The sequence below is a fragment of the Pelophylax lessonae genome, assembly GCF_965119305.1.
Source record: "Pelophylax lessonae genome assembly, chromosome: 7".
Taxonomy (NCBI): domain Eukaryota; kingdom Metazoa; phylum Chordata; class Amphibia; order Anura; family Ranidae; genus Pelophylax; species Pelophylax lessonae.
In genome coordinates, this window is record NC_138774.1 from 51,588,374 (window position 1) to 51,604,421 (window position 16,048).

The window sequence follows — 16,048 nt, forward strand, 5'->3', positions numbered from 1 at the left end:
AAAGAGAAATATCTATTTTTACTATCATGTCATGCTTAGATTAAACAATCTTTATCATGTCCCAAAAAGGTGAATGTACTACTAAACAGAATGGTGCAATGCCAAAATACAGTCCTCAATAATCCAGTGCGATCCAAATTATAATCCAAAAATAAATACCAAAAACGGGCTTTCAAATAGTGATTTCTCTTCATGCAGTTCTCTTCCTTGTATGATTCTCATCCACCTGAGGAAGCCACCTGACCCTGTGACGTAACGCGTAGGGGAGGGGCATACTGACATCACCCTTTTGGGGCATGATAAATGATGTTTAGTCAAAGCATGCTATGATCGTAATAGATATTTTTGCACAGGAGTCATATACAGTATTCTGACCACACTAGTTATGTATATATATATATATATATATATTTTTTTTTTTTTTGTTTAGGAAGGTCAGCACGACACAATATTTTGATTTATTTAGGACTAAACATGTAGATGGAAATGTGTTAGGTGTAAGCAGCTCTCAGCAGATTTTAACACACACACACATTTTTTTGCCGCAAAGGTTTCTACAAAAAAAAAAAAAAAAAAAAAAAACATTGTATCACAATAGGGGATGGGGGAAAGAAATACACTTAAACATTGTCCATCACACTTCCCATTTAATCACCATTTTATTTTTCTGCTACCCAATGCGCTTATTAGCAGCCCTAAAACCTGCTGGACCTAAACAAGCTGGACAGTCCTAGGATGGATGATCCTTTAATTAAAGAAGGTGATACTCCTGGAAGTGGAAGAAGCGGGGACGTGTCCACCATAGAGAAATGAATCATATCACGTGTCCACAGACAGTTATCCTGGATCTTCAGGATTTTTCATCTCAAACATTTACAATGTGCAAAAAACAGAAGGGGGCTACTTACAAATCTTCAAATAAAAATTTAACGGTTACAAATGTGACTCGTCACTGGAGTGGATCGTAATAAAGTGCCGTAGAAAAAGAGAAGATGGATTTGGAGTGGGGATATATGGAGTAAAAACCGCCTGAACCAAAGGGAGTGTTTACAGGGGATGGATGACGAGTGGCTCAGTGGCGACTCTGATTGATGATGCACTGTGGATGGCTATAAGGCCTTACAGCTGGCGAGTCGGAAAGTCGCTCGCAGGCTTCACACGCTGATTAACCAAAGAAAGAAGAAGGCAGCGATGATGAGGAAGAGAGAGTCGGGTAACCCAAACATCCTTCCCTGGGGGAGGCCGGTATCTACAAATGAGAAGAGACCAAGGAAGAAAATCAACAATCTGAGACCGGAGCTCCTCTACAACTGAGGATAGTCTGTCCTTCCGAGCAACAAATCAGGTAGGTGACAACATGTAAGGAAGGCCACAGGCGAGTCGAAAACCGAATGAAACGTTCCAACATGGTGGATTTTGTTTCGAAAAACAAAAATGATGGCACAATCATATGTGCCATATTCATTTTTCCATCGACAGAACATGCGGTTTTCAACTCCTCTATAGCCTGGCTAAGGTAGGCCTTGATCAGAGTTCATTTCTTAAGCACCTGCTGACCACTCACAGCAAATATACTGTGAACGAGCAGCAGGTGCATGCATGGCAACGTACACGTACGTTGTCGACTTGCTCCTGGGTTTGGGGCACACATGCACATGCCCCCTGCAAATTTGAGCTGTGATTGGACACAGCACAAGTTTGGCAGCAGGTTTCAGCCAATGGTTTTGACTGAAACCCACTGATCTGCTGTGTCCAATCACAGAGTACTGTGTTTAAAAACACACAGAACTCTGTATACAGTGAGAGCTGGTTCACACTGGGGCGACTTGTCAGGCGACTCCCCAGGCCTGTAGGATGTTAAAAAGTGGAGTTCCGGCCTATTTTGCAACTTTAGTGATTCCTGGAGCGCTCGCTATGCTGATCAACAATTGGGCATTTTCATTTTTTTCGGGGGTCCCTTACCTTATTTTCAGGGCATTTTTGATTATACTTCCTGCTCCTCCCCGCACTGTGGCCACGGCCACCGACATCACTTCCGCCTTTGCATTGCATCCTGGGAGCTGTTTGTCATCACTCCCAGGAGGCTGGAATCAGGAAGAACTCCCAGAACACTCCCTGGAATCAGGAAGAAGGACACAGCAGATTACACTGTGGCTTCAGATGCCCATGTCTAAGATGGCCGTGCCCAGACAGCGTGTTTAAAAGTAAGATTTTGACTAAAATCCAATACTGTACACCTTGTAAGTATGAGAATAGTGGTTCTGTAAAGGGCGATGGATTAGTATTATAGGGGTATTTTTAGTTAAAGGTATTTGAGGCCGGAACTCCGCTTTAAGCTAGCCATACACAGCTAGAATTTTGGGTGAAATTCAAGCCGTGGGTGGCCCTGTCGACATAAAAGATTTTAAAATTAAAAGAACCAGGTGCAAAACTATCCTAGCTCTCTACTGATTGGAGAGCTCAGACCTTTACAGAGAGACTATTGCTTCGTCTCAGAGAGTCTCTCTCTACAATATCATGCTGGCAAGGCACAGGCTGCTTTACTCAGGCTGTGGCTGTTTTCTAAACACTTTGCACATCTTTTGTTTTAATGCATCTAAATGAGAGCAATCAATGTGTGTATGGCTCGCTTTACTGTTCACAGAACTCTAATTCTCTCTGCACCAGCAAAAAGGTTGGCAGCAGCAGCCTGCACAGAGAGCAGTGGTGTTTGTACAGCAGTCTGTTACTGGCTGTCATCAGTGGCTTAGCTGTAGATGTACTTACCTACACGTGGTGCTGACTGGAAGTCATTAGTGTTAAAGACTGTAGTAAAAAATCCAAAAGGGAATGCTCCGATGCCAAAGGACATGTGGAAGCCAGTGTCTGTGAACCCTGGAACACCCTGTGTACAGAGCATATTACATGGTTGTCATTCTGGAATCATCACAAGGTATTTAAATCAAAATGCTGCTATCTAGGAAAGAGACAAGATACCCCCTTCAAGGCACATCAGGGCTTTTTATACATAGCAAAGTCAAAGCAAAAGTTACTGATTGCAAGCAGTGCTGCGAAGTCAGAGCCAAGCGTTATACCCAGAATCATAAATGCTTGGTGCAGACTTTCTAAATTTGTTATAGTTCCGGAAATTAGTTTCTTTTTATAACCCAAAGCTTGTACATTGTGTAGTGTACAATGTCTAAAACAAATCGTGAACAGATTGCTGAAATAGAACTGACCCCTGTAAAGAAGACAGCATAATTAGCTACAATGTGATTATTAATAATTTGTATTTCCATAGCGCTTTTCTCCCTGGGGACTCAAACCACTCCTCAAACTGGTGTTGGGGCGTGCTTGGTAGAATACTATAGAGCCAATTTTAGACAGGAGACTCAACCTACCAGCAAGGTTTTTGGAGTGTGGGAGAAAGCTGGAGCATCTAAAGGAAGTGTCCTGGCCGAGATTTGAACCAAGGACCTCAGTGCTGTGTACTACTAAATACTTAGTAGTATTTAAGTGCTTCCCCTAGTAAATCCTTACCTCTCCTGCTACTCACCCAGCTGTAAAATAAAAACTGAAGCTAAAGGCTCTACAGAGATCAACACTTCCAGGAGTGTTGACCCTTTGTGTCCCCTGCTGAACTCAGTGGTTGTTCCTGCCGACCCCTAAATCAGTACAGGACACAGTAGTGACATGAGGGTTGGTAGGAGAAACCACTGAGTGCAGCAGGGGAGAGAGTAGACACTCCTGGAAGTGTATGTTTCTGAAGAGTCTTCAGGCACCAAGTACTTACTTAAAGCGGAGTTCCGGCCACAAAATCGACATAGTCGATTTTGGGCCATCCGCTTGCTATAGGTCACCTGAAACAGAAATGGGTAGTTAGGATTTTTTTTTTTTTTTTTACTTACCTTGTAATTGAAGAAAGAAAATACTCACCTCTCTTCCACTTCCTCCCTCGGCCGCACGGCCCGCGCCATCACTTCCGCTTTGCAATGATTCCTGGGAGCTGAACGTCATCGCTCCCAGGAATCAATGCGCCTGCACCGGCCCCTCTAGTCACTTCTGGTGCGATGCCGCATTCCCTGCTAAACCGCTTCTGGGCATGCCCAGAAGCTGTGGAGGAATGCGGCGCCGCACCGGAAGTGACGAGAGGGGCCGGTGCAGGCGCATTCTGGGAGAAGAAGACACGGAAGAGGATCGCGCCGGCTTCAGCTGCCCACAACAGAGATGGCAACGCTGGAGAAGAAATTTTAAAAGGTGAGTATTTCTTCTAAAAGGTAAGTGCGAACCGGGACAGATCAGAGGCTAGCCATTGTGGAATGTACTAGCCCTGACTGTCCCGGGGGTATGTTCATTGAAATTTGTTTTCTGTGGCTGGAACTCCGCTTTAATTCTTTGCCAGGGACACCTTTATTAACCTTTATATTTTAGTAGCAGAGTTGCGCTAAACCTAAATAAAAATAAGTCGAAACAAAAAGAAAGAGGAAGGATGTTGTGCCATCAGAGAGGCATACAGAAACAAAGTGAAGTCCAAAAGAAAAATTCCTGTTTCTTGAAACAATTTCATTTACAGACAATCTATAGGACAGCTAGAATATATGTGCCAGATGCAGTGAGTGATCATTAATGCATGCAGGGGAGGGCATAGAATGTGTGTGCCAACAAGCAGAATCAAGTCCTTCATTTCTTACATAGATGCGAGTCAAATCAAGTCAATACTTTTAGAAACAACATGTAAAATGGAGGATAGGAACTGTGACATTGGGTACATAAAAAAGTAGTAGATATTACTTAAACTTGGATTTCCTGCTGAAGAATGGGGAAAAAAGAAAAAAAAAAAAAAAAAAAAAAAAAAAAAGAAAAGAAGGAGGACACGGGTGTATTTTTACTTCCTAATATGATTGCAAATCGGACTCTGTGGCAAATTGGAACTTAGGCCGTCCTTACATGGTTCGAATCTCGCCTGGTTCAGCAGGAATTGGTCGAGATTTGAACCATTAATGGTCAGGCTGAATGTACCAAGTTGATTGATGGGTCAGCTTGGGTACAACCAGCCTGCGGGATTCTCTTGCAATATCACTAGTGGCTGCTATAGCTGCTAGCAATAATCACTGTCTTCCCCCTGCGTGGAAGACAATGGCCTGGCAGGAGGGATTCCCACCTCAGCACTGTCTCTGTTGATGGGGGAATCGAGCAAACTTCTTTCCTGCAACCTGTAGTTGCAGAAAATAAATGTATTCCATCTATGGCCGGCCATATAGTTCCAACACAGGCAACCAAAATCTGCTCTATGGAGAGGAGACCAGTGTAGTTATTATATTTTTCTTTTATTCCAAAATCCAATTCACAGTAACAACAGTGCCACCTTATGTCTACAAGCAGGTATTAAATCTTTATCTACAGGAATAAAGCCTAGTTAGTACCCACAATGAGAATATGGGATGAATGATCATCTGTTTTTTGGGTTTTCTTTTCGCATACTAGTTTCGTATTGAAAATGAAGAGGTTACTAAAGTTACAAAAATTCTCGTACGACAGAATACAACTTCGGAAGTGATATAATGTATTGTATCGTAAAGTATTCTTTTGTTTCCAAGCATGCGCGGTATTGGTCACTCAATTATTTTCCGGCAAATTCCGTCCTTTTTATAACAAAAATCGTTAGTTCAGGTATTGTATAAGGGAAATTTTCATGCTTATACCTTCTGATAATTTTGCAGGAACAGTTGTGATCAGCTCTCGAAAACTGTGTACCGACGATCAGATTATCGCACGATTGCTTCGAAAAGCGGTATTTTTCGTCCGATTTTCTCATCATGTGTACTAGGCATAAGGGTCCCTGCACACTGGCTTAAAATCGCTGCTTCTACAGATTTGTGTTTTGCCTGTAGAAGCAGCTCAATGTTCTCCTATTTGTCAATGCACATTGGGACGATTACAGGCAGCCAAAAAAAAAAAAACACACCTTTCTGGTTTGCATTCGAGAGGAGTTTTTGGCAGAAAAAAAAAAAAGAAAAGCGAAGTGCTTTTTTTAAAGCATAGTTTCGGCCTCGGAAACATTTTTGAGATAAAAATACCCCCAGGACAGTCTGGGCTAGTGCATTTCAGAATGGCTAGCCTCTGAACTGTTCCAGGTTGCACTTAAACTTTTAGAAGAAATACTTACCTTGAAAATGTATTGTCCAGTGCTGCCATCTCAGGTGTGGGCAGCTGAAGCCAGGGCGTCCTCTACGGTCCCAGAATGCCCTGCACCGGCCCCCCTTGTCTGTTCCGGTGCAGGTGCGTCATCCCTGCACAGCTTCTGGGCATGCCCAGAAGCTGTTTAGCAGGGAATGATGCACCTACACCGGAAGTGACGAGCAGGGCCGGTGCAGGCGCATTGATTCGTGGGAGCGATGACGTTCAGCTCCCAGGAGTCAACGCAAGCAGGAAGAGACAGGGCGGGCCGTGGCCACAGAGGGAGGAAGTGAATGAAAGGCAAGTATATTTTCTTCAATAACAAGGTAAGTAATTGGAAAAAAAAAAAAAAAAAATCGGGACTATCCATTTCTTTTTTAGGTGATTTTCAGCAAGCGGATGGCCCAAAGTGGTTTTTGAGGCCGGAACTCCGCTTTAAGCCAAGTGTACATGGACCCCAAGGGCTCCTAAAGCGGTAGTAAAACCACAAAGAATTCCAAAAAATTGGGCCCCTGAAGCATAATGAGCTAGTATGCATCGCATACTAGCACATTATGAAAAGACTTACCATAGAACGAAGCCCTCCAGCAGAGCACTTGTCCCAGTTCTCCCGACACTTCCATTTTCATCCAGTCTTCCTTCTGGGTTCACGGGCTTCGGCTGTTTGACTGACCGAGCCGCAATGATGTCACTCCCACAAGCCATCCATTGAGAGCTCAGTGCGCATGCACCGGTGACGTCACCGGCTGCTACTATAATAAATATCTTCTAAACCCTGCACAGATATATTTACTGTACCTACAATTAAGCCTCAATAAAGGCTTACCTGTAGGAACAAGTAAGCAATGGGGAATTCACTACTATACCATTTAGATTCAGGATAGTTTTAGAACATAGTAAAGGAGATGCTTGTCTACACTCAGCGAGGACCATTACAAATTAAGAAATATACAGACATTAATACACAAAATTACAGTTTAAAAATTAAATAAGGTAATTTGATGTACCACAAACAACCTACCCCTCTGTTCTCTGGTTCTGGTCTTTGTCCTTGAGGTCTTGGGGGAGTCCTCAACCTGAGCAACAGGAGAAAAAAAATAGTGACAATTTGTCACACAAAAGTCTTATATTAGTAAAAAGACGGGGCTTACAGGGGATAAGGCAGTACCCCAGTTCTTTCTGTCTTGTGTCACCCTACAGAAAGCGGGACAGACTCCTAGTTCCCATAGGTGTCACCCTGCAGCAGGACAGACGTATAGCTCCCTTCTATCTTGGTCACCCTGCAAGACGACAGACTCATTGCAACCTAGTCTGTATCAGCCTGCAGGAGGAGGACAGACTCATAGCTCCCTTCTATACCTGTCACCCTGCAGAAGGAGGACAGACTCAGTTTATATCTGTCTGTGTCACCCTGCAGGAGGACAGACTCATAGCTCCCTTCTATACCTGTCACCCTGCAGAAGGAGGACAGACTCAGTTTATATCCGTCTGTGTCACCCTGCAGGAGGACAGACTCATAGCTCCCTTCTATACCTGTCACCCTGCAGAAGGAGGACAGACTCAGTTTATATCTGTCTGTGTCACCCTGCAGGAGGACAGACTCATAGCTCCCTTCTATACCTGTCACCCTGCAGAAGGAGGACAGACTCAGTTTATATCCGTCTGTGTCACCCTGCAGGAGGACAGACTCATAGCTCCCTTCTATACGTGTCACCCTGCAGAAGGAGGACAGACTCCGTTTATATCTGTCTGTGTCACCCTGCAGGAGGTGGACAGGCTCATTGCTCCCTTCTGTCTGTGCCACCCTGCAGGAGGACCGGCTCATTACTCACTTCTGTCTGTGGCACCCTGCAGGAGGAGAAGGACAATCTCACAGCTTCCTTCTGTCCGTGTCAGCCTGCAGGAGGAGGAGGACAGGCTCATAGCTTCCTTATGTCTTTGTCACCCTGCAGGAGGAGAAGGACAAGCTCACAGCTCCCTTCTATCCTTGTCACTCTGCAGGAGGAGGACAGACTCATAGCTCCCTTCTGTTTGTGTCACCCTGCAGGAGGGGGACAGACTCATAGCTCCCTTCTATCCTTCTCACTCTGCAGGAGGAGGACAGACTCCTAGCTCAGTTCTGTCTGTGTCACCCTGCAGGAGCAGAACAGGCTCATAGCTCTCTTCAGTCTGTGTGACCCTGAAGGAGGAGGGCAGGCTCATAGATCCAATCGGTTTGTCACCTGGGGTCCTGCTGGTTGGTGTCTCCTCTGCCATATATTGGTATGACATTCTCTCGACTGATGCCCGCTTTACACACAGGACACTCCTGGCGTTCTGGTCGCGTTTCGAACCACTAAAAAAGCAAGAAATAAGACAAATAAATACAGAGACATTAGAGATAAGTTGGAGCATTTACAAAAAGTTTCTTAAGATTCTACAGCTTTAAAAAAGGGGTAAAAGTTCCGCTTCTTAGTGTTGGTGTTAGTGTGTGCAATCATGTCATGACTCAGCTTCCCAGAACTTGTGTAAAATTATCTAACACCGTACCCTTTCCACACACCAGTCTTGTAAGAATAAAACACACATTAGAATGCGTGTTATCAGAATGTGCTCACTAAACAGGCTTTCATCTTTTTTTCCAAGCCAAATACAAAACTGGCTTGCTACAACAAATAATCAGCTTTTGTCTTTGTTACCTTTAAGTGGAACTTTAGTTGGAAAATGAAGTTCTGCTAGATGACTTCAGGCTGGCCCCTTTTGCAGGTATAGCTATGTAAACATTAAAAATAAGAGTCTATACTGTTTAAAATCCAGTAATACGCCGTCTCATCCTGTTCTTAGATTTCTTTCAATTTTTTTATTGGATAGGTTTTATAGCAGAAACTAAAAATTGTTTTTTTTTTTATTTTCAAAATTGTCGCTCTTCAAAAAAACGCAGAGGTGATCAAATACCACCAAAAGAAAGCTCTATTTTTGGGGGGGGGAGAATGTCAAATTTTATTTGGGTACCGCATCGCATGACCGCGCAATTGTCAGGTAACGCAGTGCCGTATCGCAAAAAATAGCCTGGTTATGAAGGGGGGGGGGGGTAAATCTTCCCCCTCCATAATAGTAATGATAATTATATTTTTTTACCACACTTTGACCAGAGCAATATAACATTACCATAGTAACATTGTACTACTCTGGGGAGGTGATCATCTTTTGTTTTTTCTTTAAAGAGGAAGTAAACCCTCCTCTGCAACTTGTACCTATAGGTAAGCCTATGATAAGACTTACCTATAGGTACTGTAAATATCTCCTAAACATGTACCGTTTAGGAGATATTTACTTTGCATGCAGCCAATGACATCACTGGCGCATGCGCTCTGAAGGAACGCCCGCTGGTTCCGTTCCTTCAGAGCCCCGTGCCGTTAACGTCAGCTCCCGCGCGCATGCGCGGGAGTGACGTCATCGCGGCTCCAGCCAATCAGATGGCCGGATGCCGCAAACCCGGAAGAAGGGAGACACAACATGTCACCCATGAGAGAGGTGAGCGGTCGGCACTGAGGGGCTTCGTTCTAAGGTAAGTATTTCATAATGAGCTAGTATGCGATGCATACTAGCTCATTATGTGTTTTTCTTTCAGGTGTTCGTTTTTTTTAAAAAAAAAACCTCTTTAAAGTGGAGTTCCACCCTATTTTTATACTTACCTCCATCTTCTCGCTCCGGGTCACCTGAAAAAGAAATGGATAATCGCATATTTTTTTTTTTTTTTACTTACCTCGTAGCGAAGAAAAAATACTTACCTTACTTCCTTCTTCCTCCTTCCTCGGCCGCGGCCTGTCGTCACTTCCTGGCTCTGCAATGATTCCTGGGAGCTGAATGTCATAGCTCCCAGGAATCATTGCGCCTGCACCGGCCCCGACGTCAGTTCCGGGTCGCGCGCATCATCCCCTTCTAAACAGCTTCTGGGCATGCCCAGAAGCTGTAGAGGGATGACGCGCGCGACCCGGAAGTGACGTCGGGGCCGGCGCAGAGCATCGTGGGACCAAAGAAGGCGGAAGAAGACGCCGAAAGGGATCTCGCTGGCTTCAAGCTGCCCACATCTGAGATGGCAGAGCTGGACAAGACGTTTGCAAGGTAAGTATTTGTCCTAACAGGTAAGTGCAACCTGGGACAGATCAGAGGCTAGCCATTGTGGAATGTACTAGCCCTGACTGTCCCGGGGGTATTAAAAAAAAAAAAAAAATCCAGGGTGGAACTCCGCTTTAACACGTTTGCTTATAGCAAAGAATTGCATTGCTATAAGCAAGCACTTTACAGAATGAAAATCGATTCAGTTTTGCTGCAGTTAGCTGTGATTGGTCACAGCTGATCACATGGCGCAGATGGACTGCAATTGGTCTCGTCTGTACCATGTGATCACTGTGACCAATCACAGCTAGCAACACAATTGTACACAATGGATGGTTTGAAAGGAAGCCATCTATGGTTTTCAACAGGAGAAAAGAAAGGAGGGACCCCCCCCCCCCCCTAAATGGGACTTTAGTGGTCTTTATCCTAATGGTTGTTTTTAATCCAATAAGTTAAATGTAGTACAAAAGATAAAATTTAATACATATTTATTATTCCAAAAAGTACAAAAAAATAGAAGCAAAAAAGGGTGGCTAGCCCTAAAAAAAGACTATCAGAGGTTGTCAATTTATATACAGACACTAATGCATGAATGTGTAAACGGATTACTCAGAGCAACATGGCTGCACATCTGACGCATTTCTGGATTTTATTCCTTCTTCAGGGGTGTTTGAATGGTGTAGTCCAAAACAACACTTATGATGCAAAGAGTCACAAAATCGCCAGCCTTGTATATAAAATCAACATGTTCTATCCATCCCAGTAGACCGAAAGAAGCAGCAACCAAGATTGCGCGCATACAGATGTCCCAACTGTGGGGCCCAAACAGCGCGCAGTAAGAGCAAAAGCTCAGTCAGAGGATAGAGACACGCAGAACCTCTGGGGGGGGGGGGGGGAGTCCCTCCTCTTTTTTCTTCTTTTGTATCAGGGATGTGGGTCTTATCCCGTATCTCCTCCATTCACTAGCTGTTCCTCTTTTATAGTTTACAACAGTCACATGACCTGATGTGATTGGTTACACAGACACAGCCGGCAACATTGTGCCGCAGTGCGGCCCTGCGAGTGTGCGCGGGGCGCAATCAAGAAGGAAAACATATGACGTCCACTCAGAGCGACGAGAGTCCCACCAATCTGTCATTATGCTATAGGCTGGGCGGGAAGTGGTTAAACTGTCTAATCGAATGACAAGTTGCACCGATGTAAACCAGGGCTCAATATGGAATACTAACAAAGACAGATTTGCCTCTAAAATATCACAGGGGGCCGGGCCTCCCTCTCTGGAGATGACAGGAGGAGGTCTGAACCTGGCAAGTATTGGTCTCTCTTCGGCTAATGTAACAGCGTAGGCAACTATGAGACCCACTGCGTTTCTTTGCCAAAACATTTCAGTGGGACGGTATTTATTCATGATTTTGGTATCTAACACGGCAGAACAGGTCATGCTACATTTAGGAAAAAAAAATGAACAATGAATAACAAAAACCCTAAAAATACAAGCCAGCACAGCTCCATACAAGCCTATTCCAAATTCAGTCTCTACATTCCAGATCCTTCAAAAATTTCACAAATGCATTTCAGCAGCAAAATTCCTGTCTACACTAATCCTTAAATTCACATGTCAAACCAGTGCAAGGCCTTTGTTTATGGTGCCGGCACAGTTGTTATGATGTAACATGACCGTATCCTAAGAGCAGACACTAAGCAATACTTGACGTGTCCAGTCTCCGAGTGCAAGGTGTCTCCATTTACAAGTGTCAACACTGAGGTTTCATAATCCTTCTATAGAAGCCTCCTATGAGCTGGGCTTGTCCTTCGAGAACCCAGAAAATAAATAGCCTGATACTGAAGGCGGCAACTATGTGACCTGAACCACCCCGGGCTTATCAGAGTTTCATGACACACAAAAGTTTATTCTGCAAGCACAACCAAAACACGGTTTCCGAACAGATGTTACGTTGGACATCATTTTAATGCTGATTCAGCAAGAACTTCCCTGAATGGGTGCCTCTCACCATAGAGTTATACAGGAGATCTGGTCCTAGAATTATTGCTCTCACGCTGAGGTTCAAAGTGATATCTCATGGTGGTGCAATCGCTGTTTACATCTGCGTGCATGACCTACGTGCATCCCAGGGGGAATCTAAGGGGGAGGTCAGGGGTGCTTTTACTTTTTAAAAATGTATTTACATTTTTTTTTTTTTATTTTTTTTTTTTACACGGTCCCTTTAACTTTTTAGATCAACTTTATTGCTTTAACAAGGGGTGGACAACATCCTTTGTGATAGCAAGGGCGGCGACAGGTCCACTTTATGGAGGGATCTGGGGTCCATATCTCTCCTCTGGCCTCCAAAGCACCTGATCAAACGGAGATCAGTTTAATCAGACGCTATCACAGGCCAATAAGTGTTTACAAACAGCTAACTGAAACTGGAAGTGACAAAATCCTCGTCACTTTCTGATGACATGTAGTGGGAGGAACAACATCAGTTCCTCTCACTGTGCCCAAGGAAGCCCATTCCGCCGGTCACATCCTTCAACAAGCAATTGGAAGTGACATGTCTATGTTAAATGTCCATCCGCATATCAAAGAATGTCACCAAAGACTCAGATGTGACTTTAAAGAAACTAGATAGCTAGGTTCCACCCACTTTAGAATGTATAAAATTGTAATAAAGGCCCTAGCCAGTTAGAGCAAGGTTTATCAAATCAACAGAATGTTTGTACTGAATTGCTCTCCAAACATGTGCCTACATGTTTGTCTAAATACCGTGTTTCCCCGAAAATAAGACAGGGTCTTATATTAATTTTGGCTACAAAAATCATACTAGGGCTTATTATCAGGGGATGTCTTATTTATTTACGGTATGTACAATGACGATCTTAAAGTAATTGTAGTAACTCTAAAATAAATAAATATTCTGATCCTTTAACCACTTGCCGCCCGCCGCACGACTATCTACGTCGGCGGTCAGCCCCTCACAGGCAAACTAACGTAGGGCTACGTTGCTTGCTTGTGAGGGTCTAGGGAGCGGGCGCGCTCCCGCGTGGTCACGGACCCCCCCGCGCATGTGACCAGCGGACCCGATGTCCGCCGGCCACTCGGCGATCGGCGGGGGAGAGGGAGAATGTCAGGCAGCTTGTGTAAACAAGCGACCTTTCATTCTCCTCGCTGTAAAGACACTGATCACATGGATCTACTATGTAGATCCGTTGATCAGTGTCCTTACAGCTCAAGCCCCAGCCAATCACAGTAGAAAGCACGCCCCTAGGGACACACACAGCCCCTCCCTCCCAAATAAAGTTAACCCCTTCACTACCAGTGTATTTTTACAGTAACAGTGCATATATATAGCACTGATTACTGTAGAAATGTCACTGGTAACCCCAAAAGTGTCAAAAATGTCAGTCAAGGGTCCGATCTGTCCGCCCCAATGTCGCAGTACCGCAAAAAAAAAAAAAAAAAAAAAATCGCAGATCGCCGCCATTACGCGTTAAAAAAAAACAACAAAAATGACAAAAATCTTTCCCTTTGTTAGTAAACGCGATAACTTTTGCGCAAACCAATCAAAATACGCTTTTTGCGATTTTTTTTACCAAACATAGGTAGCATAAAACAAATTGGCCGAAAATGTTAAAAAATTTTGATTTTTACATTTTTTTTGGGGGGAATTTCATATAAAAAAAATGTGAAAAATATTGCTATTTTTGCAAAATTGAAGCTCTTTTTTTGTTTATAGCGCGTGATCAAAAAAATCGCACAGGTGATCAAATACAACCAAAAGAAAGCTCTGTTTGTGGGAAAAAAAGGACGTCAAATTCGTTTAGGTACAGCGTCGCACGACCGCGCAATTGTCCGTTAAAGTCACGCAGTGCCGAATCGCAAAATACCCCCTGGTCGGAATGGGGGTAAAATCTTCCGGGGCTTAAGTGGTTAAAGCATGATTGACAGCACAATGCTTGTGCCGTGTCATTTAGCCCTCTCTATGTTCTAAAAAAAAACTGTAATAAAAAAATAAAATGTTAAAAAAAAAAAAAAAAAAAGAAGTTCTCTCCCCCTCTCAACTCAGAAGTCAGCAATTATGACATTCTGTAATCCCAGAAATTAACCTTGGATAAAGTCATTGCAAAATTATGTAATGGATTTTGTAAAAAGATTATGTAATGTGCAGTGTGTCTCCTTTTGTAATTTTATTATGGAAAATACCTTATTTACAGCACTGCTGGGCACTCATGTGACCCTCCGGAGCTCTACTTTCCCTCTCGGAATACTGAAGACGGAGGGGCTGAGATCAAGGATTTTAATAGGGCTTTTTTTCAGGGTAGGGCTTATATTGCAGCCATCTCTGAAAATCATGCTAGGTCTTATTTTCGGGGTAGGGATTATTTTCATAATTTTCAATCTGGCTTCAACAGTCAAAATGTTACTGAAACCCATAGGCTCCGTTCACATGTAGGCGTTTTGGGGCGTTTTTGGGGAGTTTTTCTGCTCTAGGATCAGCTCTCAAAAACGCCCAACAAGACAAATCCTATTCATTTCAATGGCCCCTGTTCACATCTGAGCGTTTTGACGCTGTGAGCAAAACGCCCAACGCTCAAAAAAGTACATGAGCTTCTTTTTGGGCAGATTACAGGCGTTTTCCATTGGTCTCCATTCAATCTAAAAACGCCTGCACAAAAAACGCCTGTAAAAACACCTGTAAATCGTGGTAAAAATCGCAGCAAAAATTGCGGGAAATCGCGGTAAAAAAACTCTACGCTCAGGTGTGAATGTAGCCATAAGTTTTAGGGTTTCCCTTACACCGGGCTCCCTGATGGGACGGAAGAGCCAGGTAAAGGCAGCAGCAGGTGGGTCTCTTTAAAAGTGATTCAGCTTCTGTAAAGCCGTTCTTATCACTTTTATATAAAACAGAATTGCCAGCTTTAAATAACGGTACCAGGATCATGGCTGTAGCCTAAACCATGATCCTAGTATAACCACCTCAATATAAAGCCATATATATATATATATATATTACGTATAGCGGTATTGAGGTTATTATGCCACTTATAGACTTATGCTGGCCATACACTATACGAAAAATCGTTCAAACTCATTTTCAAAAAACGAACACTCACCCATGAGACCAAACGATCGTGCCATCGTGTAATGACCGATAAATCGTTCAATGGACATAAATGAATCAGTTTTTTGTTGGTTTTTTCACATATACCTAGTGCAAACAGTTTGGACGAGAAACACATTAACCTTTCAATTTATCGTTCGGCAGAAAATTTCCAAACGTGTCCTTAGTTTTTTCGGCTCAAAAACGTCATTAACTGGCCGAAAAACGAAAGAACTGTCCCAATGACTGAATTTCGCCCGATTTTTCGTATAGTGTACGGCCAGCATTAGTTGGTGGCCAACACTAAAAAGCCTGTTTTTTTTCCCATTAGGGAACGTAGCCTATCAATTTACCAAGAACTAGAGATAATACTGTGACATAAAGCACAATTGTTCCTAGAGCTGGCCATTCACCTGTAGGTTCTCTGCCCTGCGTGCTAAACATGAGAAATCACTTGATTGGCCCATCCACACTAAAGGCCGTACACACGATAAGAAAATCTATAGGGAAAATTCTTCCGATGACCGATCTGCCGATTTTCGGATTGTTAGTATGGTGCTTTCGACAGCCGACTCCAACTTTTCGGCTGACAAAATCCTGATGTGCAGGCTATAAAATTTTTGTCGTCCGTCAAAACAACGTCCGATTTTCGTTTCATCAGTACAGATTTCGACTGAAAAAAAATCTTAAGA

The 16,048-nt window shown here is 43.5% G+C and overlaps 1 protein-coding gene across 1 annotated transcript in view; it reads right to left on the minus strand.

The window, feature by feature from the left end:
• Positions 1-629: 629 nt before the first annotated feature.
• RNF5 (ring finger protein 5) overlaps positions 630-16,048 on the minus strand; it is a 39,194-nt gene continuing 23,775 nt past the window's right edge. Inside the window, exons 3-6 of the mRNA XM_082262914.1 lie at positions 8,379-8,491; positions 7,178-7,232; positions 2,767-2,884; positions 630-1,249 (exon numbers count right to left, since the gene is read on the minus strand). Of these exons, the coding sequence (XP_082119040.1) occupies positions 1,155-1,249; positions 2,767-2,884; positions 7,178-7,232; positions 8,379-8,491 (381 nt within the window). The 3' untranslated portion in view covers positions 630-1,154. The remainder of the gene's footprint in view (positions 1,250-2,766; positions 2,885-7,177; positions 7,233-8,378; positions 8,492-16,048) is intronic.